General features: G+C 42.1%; 1 protein-coding gene and 1 long non-coding RNA gene across 3 annotated transcripts in view; one reads left to right on the forward strand and one right to left on the reverse strand.

Moving 5' to 3' along the window:
* Positions 1–6262, reverse strand: part of rcan3 (regulator of calcineurin 3) — a 39461-nt gene extending 33199 nt beyond the window's left edge. For both annotated transcript variants that reach the window (XM_088931609.1, XM_088931608.1), the window contains exons 1-2: positions 6022–6262; positions 4359–4577 (exon numbers count right to left, since the gene is read on the reverse strand). In XM_088931609.1, the coding sequence (XP_088787735.1) occupies positions 4359–4544 (186 nt within the window). In that variant the 5' untranslated portion in view covers positions 4545–4577; positions 6022–6262. The remainder of the gene's footprint in view (positions 1–4358; positions 4578–6021) is intronic.
* Positions 6263–8189: 1927 nt separating this feature from the next.
* Positions 8190–13669, forward strand: LOC148820445 (uncharacterized). The gene is made up of 5 exons (XR_016094155.1): positions 8190–8576; positions 9798–9857; positions 12124–12183; positions 12617–12667; positions 13637–13669. It is a non-coding gene; the product is annotated as an uncharacterized LOC148820445 (long non-coding RNA).
* Positions 13670–13970: the final 301 nt, after the last annotated feature.

Here is a 13970-nt window from a genome sequence, read left to right on the forward strand (position 1 = left end):
GGCCGAAGCAACATTCTGAACAGGAAAGATACTGAGCATGAAGAAAACCGACTAGAACCAGAGACTGACAGACATAGCTGAGATGGTGAGATTTATAAATAGGCACGCAAGATCTGTACTGTGGAATATTTTCTGGGACGGTGTGTACTTTTTATTTTTGAGAGAGAGAGAGAGAGAATAAAAAAACAATTGTTGTGAAAGTGCTGTGTGGGCAGCTGATTGCTTCAGGATATTAAAGACTCCATTCAGTAAATAACAGATGAGCTCGTAAGAGCAGGAAAAAAACCTGCTACTTTCTAGGAGAGGAAAAAAGAACTTGACATTGATGAGGTGTAGTAAAGCTCTCTGGCATCTTTTCATGACTCGGTGCGCTGACTGAATGCAAAGAGCCGCCCCAACCACACATCACTGCAACTATAACACTCTGCTAATGTTTCATTATTTCAACGTTGCTGTTGGAGTAGGAAGCATGCTGAAAAAAAAAAGTGTTACAGTACAGGCTTTCGTGTCCTGCTTTAAAGAATAAGAGCTTTTTCTTGCTAATCTTCAGCCATCATATTTTTAGAAATATAGGGAGCATAAAAAGGATCTGATCACTCTTAATGCATATTCTTAGAAATAAAAAAAATCTTACTTTTATTTTTCAATAATTTAAATTGTTCTTGTTGTTGTTATTTTAATGAACTGATCATTCATGACTGACTGCGAGTCACTTGGGTTAGGTGGACTACTGCATGAGAACTAAATTGCCATCATTTATCCTGTCCAATGTCCAGCCTGGAGAACAATTCAGAAAGCAGTACCCCCTCTCCCTTCCAGCCAAGGAGGCATGGGGTGCTCTCCGCATGGAGTTTATAGGTCTCTCCCTGCGTTGGGAAGGGTTTCCAGGTCCTCCGGATTCCTCCCACAGTCCAAAGACATACTGGCAAATTAACTGGCTTCTGTCACATTGGCTCTGATGTGCACAGTTGTGTCCGTGTGTGCCCTGCAATGGACTGGCGTCCCATCCAGGATGTTTCCTGCCTTGTGCCCACTGCCTGCCTGATTAGATTTCAGTCTTCCCCATGATCCCGTACTGAACTGAGCAGTCAGAAAATGGATGGAGGGATGAACTTCTAGCCTATACCTTTTATTATAGACTCATTCAGTTTCAGGGATGTATCCATCAATAACACGCCAGTGCATCTGCTGCTAAACAATATTCTCCCTTTCCTGGTAATAACCAATCATTTGTTGCAGTTAAGAACTGCATTTCTTTATGCTCCATGAACTAAACAATCTCCTGGCAGACTGACTGGAAAATTTAGCAAATGGAAATTTTAAATAAGTTTTGGATCACAGCGCAGGAGAGCCCGCCGTGAGATCAGAAGAAGATACCCAAGAGATCGGAAAGGAAGGACAAGAAAACAAAACATCCAAAGGGAGTCTGAGGCAGCAATGTTGGACTGCAAAAAAAGACAAGGCGTCAGTGACACACGGTCAAGGACTGTAACCAGGAAAAAGATACATTTTCCAAAAAATGACGTAACAGTGATCTCTGAGAAAAGGAAGAGGGACACTTAATCTGTATGGCTTTTAGACTCATTAACCTTTAGGTTCTACTATATATATCTACATCACCCTGCTTCTGCTAAGCATTTAACGCAAGAAAGTTTGCAAATAATAGGAGTCCATTTGGGCCATCTAGCTTGTTTGTTCCTCTAATTGAGCTCACAATCTTGTCCAGACGTTTCTCAAAAAAAGACAGGGCATCAACTTCAACAATATGGTCGGGCTGCTTGACCCCAGCTCTCCCAGTAAAATAGTAAATAACCAGACTGTACACTCAGCCTGCCCATGGCTCCATTCAGCGGGCTAAATGGGGCCGTAGTTAAGGCCAAAGCACTGCTGAGAGAAGCTTCCCAGTTCAAACCCCATTAGCTATTACTTACCATCCAACCATCCTGTAAGTGCTTTATCCAGTTCAGGATCGCAGGGGAGCTGGAGTCTATCCTGGCAAGCAATCATTTTCCCAGAAGCCACTTAACCTACCAGCATGTTTTTGGACTGTAGGAAGAAACCAGAGCACCTGGAGGAAACCCACACAAACACAGGGAGAACATACAAACTCCATGAAGACAGCACCCCAGGTCAGGAATTGAACCCAGGGCCCCAGCATGACAAGGCAGCAGTGCTGACCACTGCAACACCATGCGGCCCTATAACTTAACATCCTTCTGGCACATCATTACTTTAATAAGTATCCTTACCATTATAAAACTTACCCACCTTAATTTGTCTAATGTGGACATTGAAAATGAAGAGGTGCATTAAAGATTTAACCAGCACAATTATAAAGTAGAGCTTTTCAATATCACAATAATGAAGGTTTTGTTGCATCCCTCTTGCATGACTGCAGGATATCGATGCAGGGAGATGTCGGCAGTAATTTTACCACACTGCCACGCACTTGACCTTAAACCATTGTGTAGAGAGTCAGATCTGCACAACTCTCTCTCATGCCTCATCACCTCCCCTTTTGATGTACCAAAAGCAACAAAATCCACAAATAAATATAGCACAAATAGAACGTAAAGTTTGAAACCTTTCCTTTCAGAAAGTTTGATTTCCGTTTTCCAACCTGTTGCTCTCACACGAGCACAATACCTATGCAAAGTCCAGAAATGGTACGGAGTGTACCTTAACCAGCCATGTTCCCTAAGAGTGCTCCACTTGATCTTGAAATTTCAAACACTGTAAAAATAAAAGATCTTGCGGATGAAAAGGGGCGACCTTCGTAAAAGCATTCAATCTAGAAATTGAGAAAAACAGGAGGTAATGGTATATTTTCAGGTTATGAGGGTGATGCTGAGAGCTGAGTAGCAGCCATTATACTTAAGATAAAAGAACGGGGTGTTCTACTAAACTCTGTTTCCACTAATGCACTTTCCATCTGAGAGAGATGTTGAGAGCTTTGTCTTAAATTGGCACACCTGCTCTGTAAAGAAAACAGCCCTCTGAACAGAACAAAGCCAAGATGACTGGACAATGTGCAGAGTGACGAGAATGTGAAAAGGAAAGTCAGACAGACACCGAATGACTTTAGATTTGCCAAAAAAAAAAACATCACCTCAAGAAAAACCTTTATACATGGGATCCAGGCAGATTACTGGATTTTTAACAGGAGGATGAAATGGACAGATAGATGCAAATTGATGTCATAAGACAACTTGTGGGACTTATTTTCTGAAGCCTCATTCAGCCACGCTTTCTTTGCTCATTAATCACACGAAGGTAAACTAGGCCGTGGAGGGGTAGGTTAAGAGAGGGGAGCGTTCTTATTAAAACAACGTCAGTGAAACACAACACCAGCAACTGATGATGCAGTGGGCAGATAATTTGATCAAATGGAGATGCGTGGAAATTGCACATTTAAAATCAACAGGTGATTAACTTGAATTCCCTTTTTCGGAAGTGAAAATGCATGGGTAACGGAATACCCACTAACTTGTTCTTTTCGTTAGGCCCCAAAGAGTCGCCAGTTGGGAGGCTGAAAAAAGTAAGTGGATCAAAATGCATAAAAGAGAGAGGTTGTATTCGCTACAGTGCAAGCCAAATCTTTCCATTATGAAAGTAACGACAGAGATTACAAAACGGTAATCCTTACAAATGATGATCATTAGCATGTCAATGCTCTGGTGCTGTTTGATGAGGAACATAACGCAGGAGAGGAGATCTGAGCAGGAATCGGCACACACTGAAAGAGACGTGAGACCACTCTTGTCACCGTTAGCCTGAGTGCACGGCTAGCATTTACTGGACCATACAGCAGGTGCACATTTCCACAGTACATTAGGACTGAGGTCACCTATAGCAGGGTTCTGGCTCTTGTGGAGAATTCTGGTTTCCAGACTCACTGCTCTTCATTGCTTCAGAAACCTCAGTGCACGCGCCTGCTATTTTTCATACCGGCAACCTGACAATTGCTTTATTGTACCCTTTTGAGCGGTGCCAGCAATATTAAATTATTGATCCCATGCCTCTGATCAAGGCAACGCACACTTAAAAACAAATAATGCAGGGTAAAGAAAATCCATATAACACATGGCTGGATCAATTGTATGTATTGTATTATTATTATTGTATCATTCATTACACTGTTGCTGTGTTGTCTGTGTTAAGCTGCTGTTGCACTGCAATTTCCCTCTTGGGATCAATAAAGTATCTATCTATCAATACAGGCACTCACTCTGAGCGCAGGTCAGGGGCTGGAGGCCGGGTAGTGTCGCTGGGTTAACTGTTACTGGGATCGCTTCTCCACTGGGTGGCACACAATGACATGACCAGGACACCCTGCCCCTTGGAGCTGCAGTGCTCACCCGGTGCAGGTCCTCCTCGAACGCAGCCTCGTGGACGCTGCAGGCGAACAGGGACGTGGGCAGGTCGCTGAGGTCCATCATCTCCTCCGCGTCCTCGTCGTTCTCCCCGAAGATCATCTCCTCTTCCTCCTCCTCCTCCTCCTCCTCCTCCGGGTCGCTCCAGGCCTTCCCGCTGTCTCTCAGCATGGTGGGATGGGAGTGGGCCGGACACTGCGCGTGCTGAGGGGAACAAAGAGTCGCACACTTAGCAGCTGCCCTGTCGGTGCAACATCCGACATGCATCTTCGTCTGTTTCTGCATCACCACGTACGGTGTGGTTGGGTTTCGAAAGGCGCTTTATAAATCAAAGCTATTATTATTCCTGATTATTTTCTGCTGGTTCCCCTCTGTCCTAAGCCTTCGCCTGTTCTTTTGCAGCCTACGCATGCCGACGCAGCTCGCTACTCCAACATTAATATTGTTGTTGTTGCGGTCCCTTGTTTTTTTAATTGTTTGAGAAAGAATTGAAAGGAAGAAGCAGGGAAGGAAATCACTGGAACAAGAATTGTATGCTTCTTCTGCTAAAGTGTTATTTAAACGCAGGGTGTTTAAAACTAAGATTGCACTGATCTTTTGTATACCCGTGCTCCTCCACCCCCGTACAGTAGATGCAATAATAGATATAAGAAACAGAACATACCACATAGGTAACAATCAAGGAATAAAAATGACTTTTTTAGATCTTTACGACAATAACGTCCGTCTAACACGTGTTGCACAAAGCAGGAAGGCATTTTTGTATGTAGGTAATTATTGTAATATTGTTAGATTGATTGAAACAGAGAAAAAATACATATTGTCCTAGACGACAATCAAGTGTTGTGACAACCATTGCAAAGACATAAAGAAAAGAACCACATTTGTGACTACCGTCCTCTTACATAACAGTGTTATTACTATTTTCACAGACAAATACCGCATAGTTTTGAAGTGCGAATACAAACATTCGTCAGGTATAAACAGAAACAGCACTGTGAACGACCTCCACTTTAAACCATAATTTGTCGCCGCGCAGCGACATCATTCGAAAAAAGCGGTGAAGTGCAGAGGAGGTAAATACACCATGATGTAATATTTGAGGAATATTTCTTTAAAAGAACTTTACTCTCATGTGGCGTCTACATTTCAAACAATTAAAACGTTTGACTTTCAAGACCATATATTTCTTTTTTAATTAATACACCAGCGGATCGTGGAACTTATCGTAGAAAGTTTTTTTTATTATTCATAAACGTTGCAACACAATCTAAGGAGCACAGATTTGTTCCTCTAACAAAGTATACAGTTGTTAATCTGGGCCATCCCGTACTTAAATACACCGGGAATGTTCACAACACTGGTCGGAGAAGATTCATTGTAGCGTTGTAAGAGCTGCCGTTACATGCACCTAAAATATGATGGGATAACAACTAAATAGACTTAAAAATAGACGTGCATGTGGGACACCACACAGACCTCGCGTCACACCGGCTCAATGTCAAAATGACAACCGGAGCGCGGTTACATCACGCAGCCCCAGCGTAGCCGGCGCGTCTTCCTGCCAGCTCCAAATCACGCTCTCCGCAGATCAAGAGGACCGCTCGGGTCAACTACAGATCGACAACGGGCGGATCGCCTTACTCACCACAAAGCCACCCGCGTTAACAGTCTGCCGAGTTTCCGCTGCTCTTGGATTTAGTGCAAAACAGACGCGCAGCGCGGCGCACAAAGGCAGCGCAATCCTCGGGCTGTTTTGGTGCGCCTGCAGCTGTATTTTAACAGCTGGAAGTTATATCGCTCAATCCCCCGTGCATCACCTCCCCCCACCCCACCCCGTGACCGCTCCGGCTGCAGGTGGGTGCACCCTACACCTTCATCACAGGGCTGCAGGACAGGACCAATGGCCTGCCGCCCCTCTCGCTCTGTGACCAATCGGGACGGCGGTGGACGGGGTCGGGGAGGCTGCGCGTCAAGACTGGTGGCGAGCGCTGGGTAAACACGGCTCACCTGGGAAGATTCGCCGTGCCGGCGGCGACAGCTCGGCCAGAAGCCCCTCCTGGCGCTCGGCGAGGAAAAAAAAATGAATGCGGCCCATTCGTGGCTGTTTCAATTCGGCGTCATTCAGTTTTCAGACGTCGCGGATTTCGTTTTAGTAACAAAAAAACAAACAAACAAAACAAAACTGGAGGCTTCGGAAGGTTCTTCAAAGGAGCTGCTTCTTGCAGTACACGGGTTCCCATGGCAATGGTACTTCTACAGGGGTGGCACGTCTAACAAGTACCGGACGTGAAAAGAAAATTAAAAATGAAACATCGTACAAAGAAATTAAAAAACGTACGAGGTTAACTAGAGTAGATAAGAGAAAATAGACTGCGCCTCCAAAATGAAAGTGAAAAGGGCATTCTTAATCCTGATAACATCCAAAATATTCTTTAAGAGTCCCCTGTGTGCCATGAAATCTACTGTGCAAATTTTATCTTATGAAGGAATAATAATAAATCCTTACACTTCTGTAGCGCTTTTCTGGACACTCCACTCAAAGTGCTTTACAGGTAGTGGGGACTCCCCTCCACCAACAATGTGCAGCCCACCTGGATGATGTGACGGCAGCCATAGTGCACCAGTACACTCCCCACACACCAGCTCTCAGTGGGGAGGAGAGCAGAGTGATGAAGCCGGTTCAGAGATGGTACTCTTTTCAAGAAACGCCCTGGGATTTTTAATGACCACAGAGAGTCAGGACCTCGTTTTTACATCACAACTGAAGGATGGTGCCTTTTTACAGTATAGTGTCCCCGTCGCTATACTGGGGCATTAGGACCCACACAGACCGCAGGGTGAGCGCCCCCTGCTGGCCCCAGTAACACCTCTTCCAGCAGCAACCTTAGCGTTCCCAAGAGATCTCCCATCCAGGTAGTGACCAGGCTCACACCTGCTGAGCTTGTGAGTCTTTCCGATTAATTTACAATACCATACACTTCAAAGTGTCTCGATAAAATGCGTTTAACTAGAGGTCATTCTTATTTTTTTATGAGAAGAAACCTTCCAGATTTACAGTATGTATTCTAGCATATTTAAGCATGTTCTTAAAAGGTTACCACTTAGCAAATGCCTTGTAAATGCCAGGTGAAGTGTAACCTGGTGTCCGCCCCTCCTCTGACATTGCCTCGGTTTTTGTTCCACAAGTAGGAACTTGTTCAAAAGAGGGCATCTGTTGCCACGGCAGCAGTCACGCTCATCCGTCACCATCATTTACAAAGAACATTCCGAGCCGCCTGAACTGTGCACTGATATGATTTTATTTGCCGACACAGCACAGAGTGAAGGGAGGCTAAAATTTGTAGTACTACAGGACCAGTTAAGCAACGGGCATTAAAGTTTTCCTGTTTTCCTCCCAAATCCCATAATCTAATTTATTTTGGCTTACGCTGCGGTTCTGATAATATTGTTAGTGCTGTGGTTCTTGTGTAAACACATTTGTTGTATATACATTAGGGAAAATAGAGCAGAGCAAAACAAAATCCGAAAGGGACAGGGAGTCAGTATTACCAACTTCCTGGAGACATGCACATACACATTTGGGGGTTTGTAAAAAGCTGTGTGTTTTTTTTCCAAATTGATGACTCTAAAATGTTGCTGGACAGCAAAGCAATATGCCTATTTTGAACATATAAAATGATTTTACAACACAGAAGCTTACTGAATTCTTCAGCACTTTTGAAAGCTTTTGTACCTTGGTCTTTGTCTTCTCTGGAGAAAGTCACAAAAGATAAACATTTAAAGTACTAACAATTAGAGTTAGTGACTAAGAAGCCTGTGAACGAGAACTATGTTGGGATCAGCTCCTTGGGCATTAGTTCTGCCATGGGTAATGAGAGTTAAATCATTAACTTTTGCTTAACTGAAAGATTAACTTTGTTGAATTATCTCCAGATTTCAAAACCATAGCCGGGCTCTGCAGGGAAACATCCCACACAAGGTGTTACTATGGCAGACAAGTGACGGGAAGCTGTGATAAAAGGCAGTGTAAATAAAATGATTAATAACCAGCAGTGGAAGGAAAAGGGATCAGTTCATACAGGAATCAGACAGCTACAGCCAGAGTTTGGAGTATATTCTTGTTTTCAAAGATGGGATGCACAACCAGCACAGAAGTCAAAACTCAGAATCCTCCGACAAACGCCCCAAAGGACACACCAGGTAAGGTTTTCTTTACGTATTTCAACATTAAATTAAAGAAATGTTTTGAAATGTTTAGGACATATTCTAATTTGGGAATTTTTAGTTTTAAGATGAAGATGCCTTCACGTGTTTAATGCTCTTACATTCTTAAGTCACATTCCTTGTTTTTCAATTAGCAGTTTTCTGTCTCTATCCATCTTCTCTCCTCCAACCAACAAATATGGGCATATTTCAGCAGCCCTCAAAACAGGAGCAGAAAAGTACGATACCAACACAGCCATCTTTAATTATTGCAGATGTCTGTGATCACTAATGAAGTTAATATTAAAATTAATTCATCTGCATTCAGGGTATCTTGAAAAGTAAAACTAAAGTGAAAGGCATGCATTAGATAGGTAGATTCTTAGGCGGGCAGCAGATGAAATTTGAAAAGGAAATAAAGGTGCAGTTCTTATGAAACAATACTGCAAAACCTGAGTAATGTGTAACTAGTTTCCACTGTGGTTTGAATGGGGAAAAAAAACATTAGCATTCCAAATCTGTCATGTATTAACCTAATTCAGAAGGTCGTTAATGAATCGGATTACAGAGTATTTGAAAGTTCTTTTGATTAACTATATTCTAAAACAGCAGTAAGGAGAGTGAGGCAAACTTGACCATTTTTCTGAATAAAAAAATCCTGTTTTCAAAACTCACATTCATTTTTGATGAGACTGTAGTAGGTTAGAAGCTATGACTAATATCTGCGTCTTTACACTGACTAGTGTGCATTCAGAGAAGTCAGTCTTATTTGATGGCTTTCCTCAGTGCTGGGTCAAGTACCACCATAAAAACATAAGACAGGTTACAAATGAGAGGAGCCATTCAGCCCATTTGATAGTATTTAATTGATCCAAGGATCTCATCCAGTGGTTTTGTGAATCAAACTAGAGTACTGGTTTCAGGAACATGGTTGGACACCCTGTATTTCCAGCCCAGAAGATGTTCATTTGTCATTTTGTGATATTATTGTCAGGCAAAACTAAGATTCTTCCATCTTAAAAAGTATAGGTTAATTCAAAATCATACAGTATGGGTTGTTCTGATGTACTCTTTTCATGTGCTTCATTTAAATTCTATTTAACAGGTTAACTCTTCATCTGCTTAGAATTATATAGCTTTTCAGATTCAATAAAAATCTCTGAAAAGTCTGCGATGATGCTTCTATAGAATCTCTTTTTTTCTCCTTTTTAATTGTAGAGAGAAATAAAACTCCAGTTTCCCAGTTTGAAGAAGTCCTCGACCTAGCTGCCACTACAAGTATGGCCTGTGGACAAGAACACTCATTTTCGGCTCTCACAGTTAGGAAGCAACACAACTACAGAAGACCATCTCTCTTACTAATCCATCCATCTTCGAACTGCTTTATCCAGTTCGGGGCTGGGTGGGAGCCGGAGTCTCGCCTGGCCAGCAGTGGGTGCAAGGCAGGGTACACCCTGGACTGGACGCCAGTCTGTCACATGGGACAGAGAGACACTAACACGCGCACACAGAAATATTTGAATGAAAACATAGGGTTATGGACCATGCTCTGTAGAAGATCTATAGTTCCTTTGTTAATATAATAAAATAATAAACTTTATTTTATATAGTGCCTTTAAAGGTGGCTTCTCAAAGCGCTTTACAGAATGACAACAACAATAAATAAAAAGAATACACAAGATAGAACACAATTACAATACACAGAGGAGACAGTAGATGGTGGTACTAAGTATAAGTATAGTAGGAGCAGAGGGGTAAAAAATGGAACCAGTTAAGTAAAGGCTCTTCTAAAGAAGAAGGTTTGAGTCTGGGTTTGAAGGAGTTTAGAGAAGGTGACTCTGATATCCTTGGGCAGAGAGTTCCAGAGCTTGGGGGCATACCAGGAGAAGGCCCTGTCACACATACAATGTAGACGGGCTTGGGGGACAGTTAGGAGAGCAGAATTAGAAGAGTGAAAGTTGTGAGATGGGGAGTGGGGTGATAATAGTTCAGACAGGTACTGAGGTGCCAAGCCATGCAGAGCCTTATAGGTGAGCATGAGGATTTTAAAGTCCACACGGAATTTGACAGGAAGCCAGTGTAAGGACTCCGAGGATAGGGGTAATGTGAACTCTTGCACTAGACCTGGTCAGGATTCTGGCTGCCGTTAAGTGGGCAATATATCAGTTTAAAATGGCTTTTGATAAAGGAAGCACAGAAGATATTGCCTATTCTTTAGGAATTGCAGCCCATTGCAGGCCACACACAGACAAAGATACACTCATACCAGGGCCAATTTTCCCAGATGCCAGTCAACCTTTCAGCACGTCCTTGGACTGTGGGAGGAAGTTGGAACGCCCAGAGGAAACCCACACAAACACAGGAAGCATGTACCAACTCCACACAGAGAGGACTCCAGGAGCTGGGCCCAGGGCCCCAGCACTGCAAGGGCAGCCATATTAACCACTGCGCCACTGTACTGTCCGTCACCTGCTGAACGAACCCTCAAATATCAACTAACAAAGCAAACCACTATAGCCTCGACACATCAAGGTTTACACTAAAGAAAGATACATTTACAGTTTGCACAGGAATAACTCTTCAAACTAGATCCCAGAGATCCACAATCCTGTTAGTTCATAAGCTGAAGGCGTCTGGAACAAGCTACCCAACTATGTTGTAGAAGTCCTCTTCAGAGTTGTAGCTGTTCTTAAATTCTTACAGGTCAAGGAAAATTAGATTTGCTACTTAAGAGGCACAACTAGTTATGTATAGTCCATGGTTTGCATTAATATATAAAACACCTAATGGATACTTCCATTTCACAAGTTACTGAAATTGGAATGCAGACATTCCTAAACTCTGATTTATGTAGGACAAACATCTCATGCTACCAATGAGTATTAGAACTGTCACCCAGTTCACAAGCCCACGCTAATAATGTTCCTATCCTTTTTCTCAAACCTGTCACCAGAGGTTCAGCTCAGGTCAGCTGGTGATTTGGAATGAAGAGTTAAGATGCGTAAACAGATTCACAACCCTAAGCCACCCTTCAAAAAATGAGCCCCAATCTTTCACAGTTGTCAAAAATTCCGTAGTAAAATCACTTTGATTTATAATACCAATTTTCTCAAGTGTCCATTCATCCTTCTTACAGGCTATCAGCATGGTGCAGTATTCCAAATAAAAGCCCAGGGACATGACTTTTGCCATTTTTGTCTGTACAGTGTGTACACACCGGATTCCTCTGTCTGTACGATGTGTACACACTGGACTTAAAATTAGAGCTCTGTTCTGCTTATTTCTAGGACTTGTTCCAAAAAGAGCCACCACACTTTAATATGTACAGTATCTGCTTTCCTCTCTGGAACAAAACAAGAAGATTAGAAGATTCAAATGCAAATTTAAATGAAGGATGACAAAATTAAATACAGGATGAGACCCATGGATGAATTAACAATCTACAACCATAGGAGCTAAATGGGACGAATTGTCTCTTCTATGTAACCACTCTTATATTTTTTTACGTTCTCAATAGCTAAAACATAAAACCTTTTTTTTTCAGATGAAGAACAGAGCAAGGAACCTACATCTCATCCTGAATCTGAAGCAGAGAGAGTAGAAGGTAAGATAAGCAATGAAAACACACACTGAAGAACCCTTTGGGAGACAAAAAGTGAGTTATAGTAAAAATAAAAAAGATCTTACCCCAGCACCACGTTTTAGCTGAGAATACGCTGTGAGATATCTTAATTCAGAAGCATCTTCCATTGGGAATCATCTGTCAGGTGACTCAAACTGATACTTGTAAAACCTATAAAAACCCTTTTATCCCCCTTTCAACAGGTTCTGAACATTCCCAGTAACTCTATTAATATTTATACCATGTTTTGAATTGCCAGATAAATAATAAGATTGCTGCCATTTCATAAAGCAGTGATTTCAGAAAGAAATCTGTGCATGTCTACGGGATATGGAATGTTTTGCTGAAGGAGTAGCTTTTGGGATCTGATTTTAATATACTGTACACACACATCTGCTCTGTGTTTTCTCCACAGAGAGGAGTAATCCTTCCTGCAATGAAGGCGAGCACTCACCGGGGACAGACAGTAAGTAACAAGCAGTCACGACAGGAGTCCGGGTGTGGGAGGAGAGCTCAAATCTTCCAATTGATGTACTAATACCTGCGGGACTATTTTCTAAAGTGATATTGACTTTATCCATTCAAGAGGATGGATTCCTCCAGAGTCTGTAAAGGCACTTGCCTGAGCTCTGTGATACTGGGATTAAAGTCTAGGTTCTTGTGATACTGGGGTTCAAGCCTGAGCCTATTGATATTGGGGTCCAAGCCTGGGTCCATGTGATATTGGGGTTCAAGCAGTACTTGGCCACTAGGTATACACCAAGCCAATCCAGAAGTCAGGGCTATGCTGCCTGTGATGTGTTAAAAGACGAGTGACGAGGAGCTCAGGTGGGTCAGAGGAGTCTTACTGCACTCCCTCATTCTCCCGTGTGAGATGGGGCTTGTCACTGTATGCCGAGAGGTGAAAAACACGAAAATTCCCCAAATCCTGTGGGTACAACTAAAATGATGAACAATTCTTAATTCATTAATAAAAGAAAATCCAGGAAAGCAATGTAGACCAATTATTCTGCATTAATAAGGAAACGACTTTCTATTGACTAGTAGGTGATTAAACTACTACGGAGCTTCACCTTGACCTGTATTCACATTATGTAGCACGAAACTCCCACAGCTCCTCTTACCACTCCCCTGCTGTGAATACAAATTGTGTAACAGTACCGGTAACTGTCCAGACCCCTATGGCTCACATTGCAATTGATAATTTAATAAGTTCTCTCTTTGATTTCTGTAGAGACCAAGTAATGTTTTTCGCATCTAAAGTAACTCCCATGAGAAATACTATTAACAAAAGCTTTTGAGTTAAGTGTCATCATGATCTTGTTTCTACAGTAACATCACCTCACCATTTGTGACATCTTATTTAATTAGGAAATGACTAACATGACACATACTGCCAGTTTCAAACTGCTGCCTTTTTTTTTGTTTGTTTCAGAGGCTGAAGAGGAATCATAGCACAAAGCCTTCAGATGATGATTCATTTTTTCATAGAATCACTGAAATGTGTATGAAAACAGAATCAGCACTTTCTATCCCTATATATCCTGAAAATAGAATGTAAAGAAGCCAATTAGAAGTAATTATTTAAATGATAGTAGCTTGTATCAATACAGTATATCATTATTGGTGTCACTTCCTTAGTTATAATGAACTGGTATCCAGTTTATTAAAAATGTTTCCTAGTCTTGTGTTAAAAAAACTAAGCAAAATTAAGCAACCATAAACCTACTGTAGTTTCACATCTGATAATGTGACAAAATTCAAATTTC

Source organism: Atractosteus spatula, chromosome 14 (genome assembly GCF_055471065.1).
Source record: "Atractosteus spatula isolate fAtrSpa1 chromosome 14, fAtrSpa1.hap1, whole genome shotgun sequence".
Taxonomy (NCBI): domain Eukaryota; kingdom Metazoa; phylum Chordata; class Actinopteri; order Semionotiformes; family Lepisosteidae; genus Atractosteus; species Atractosteus spatula.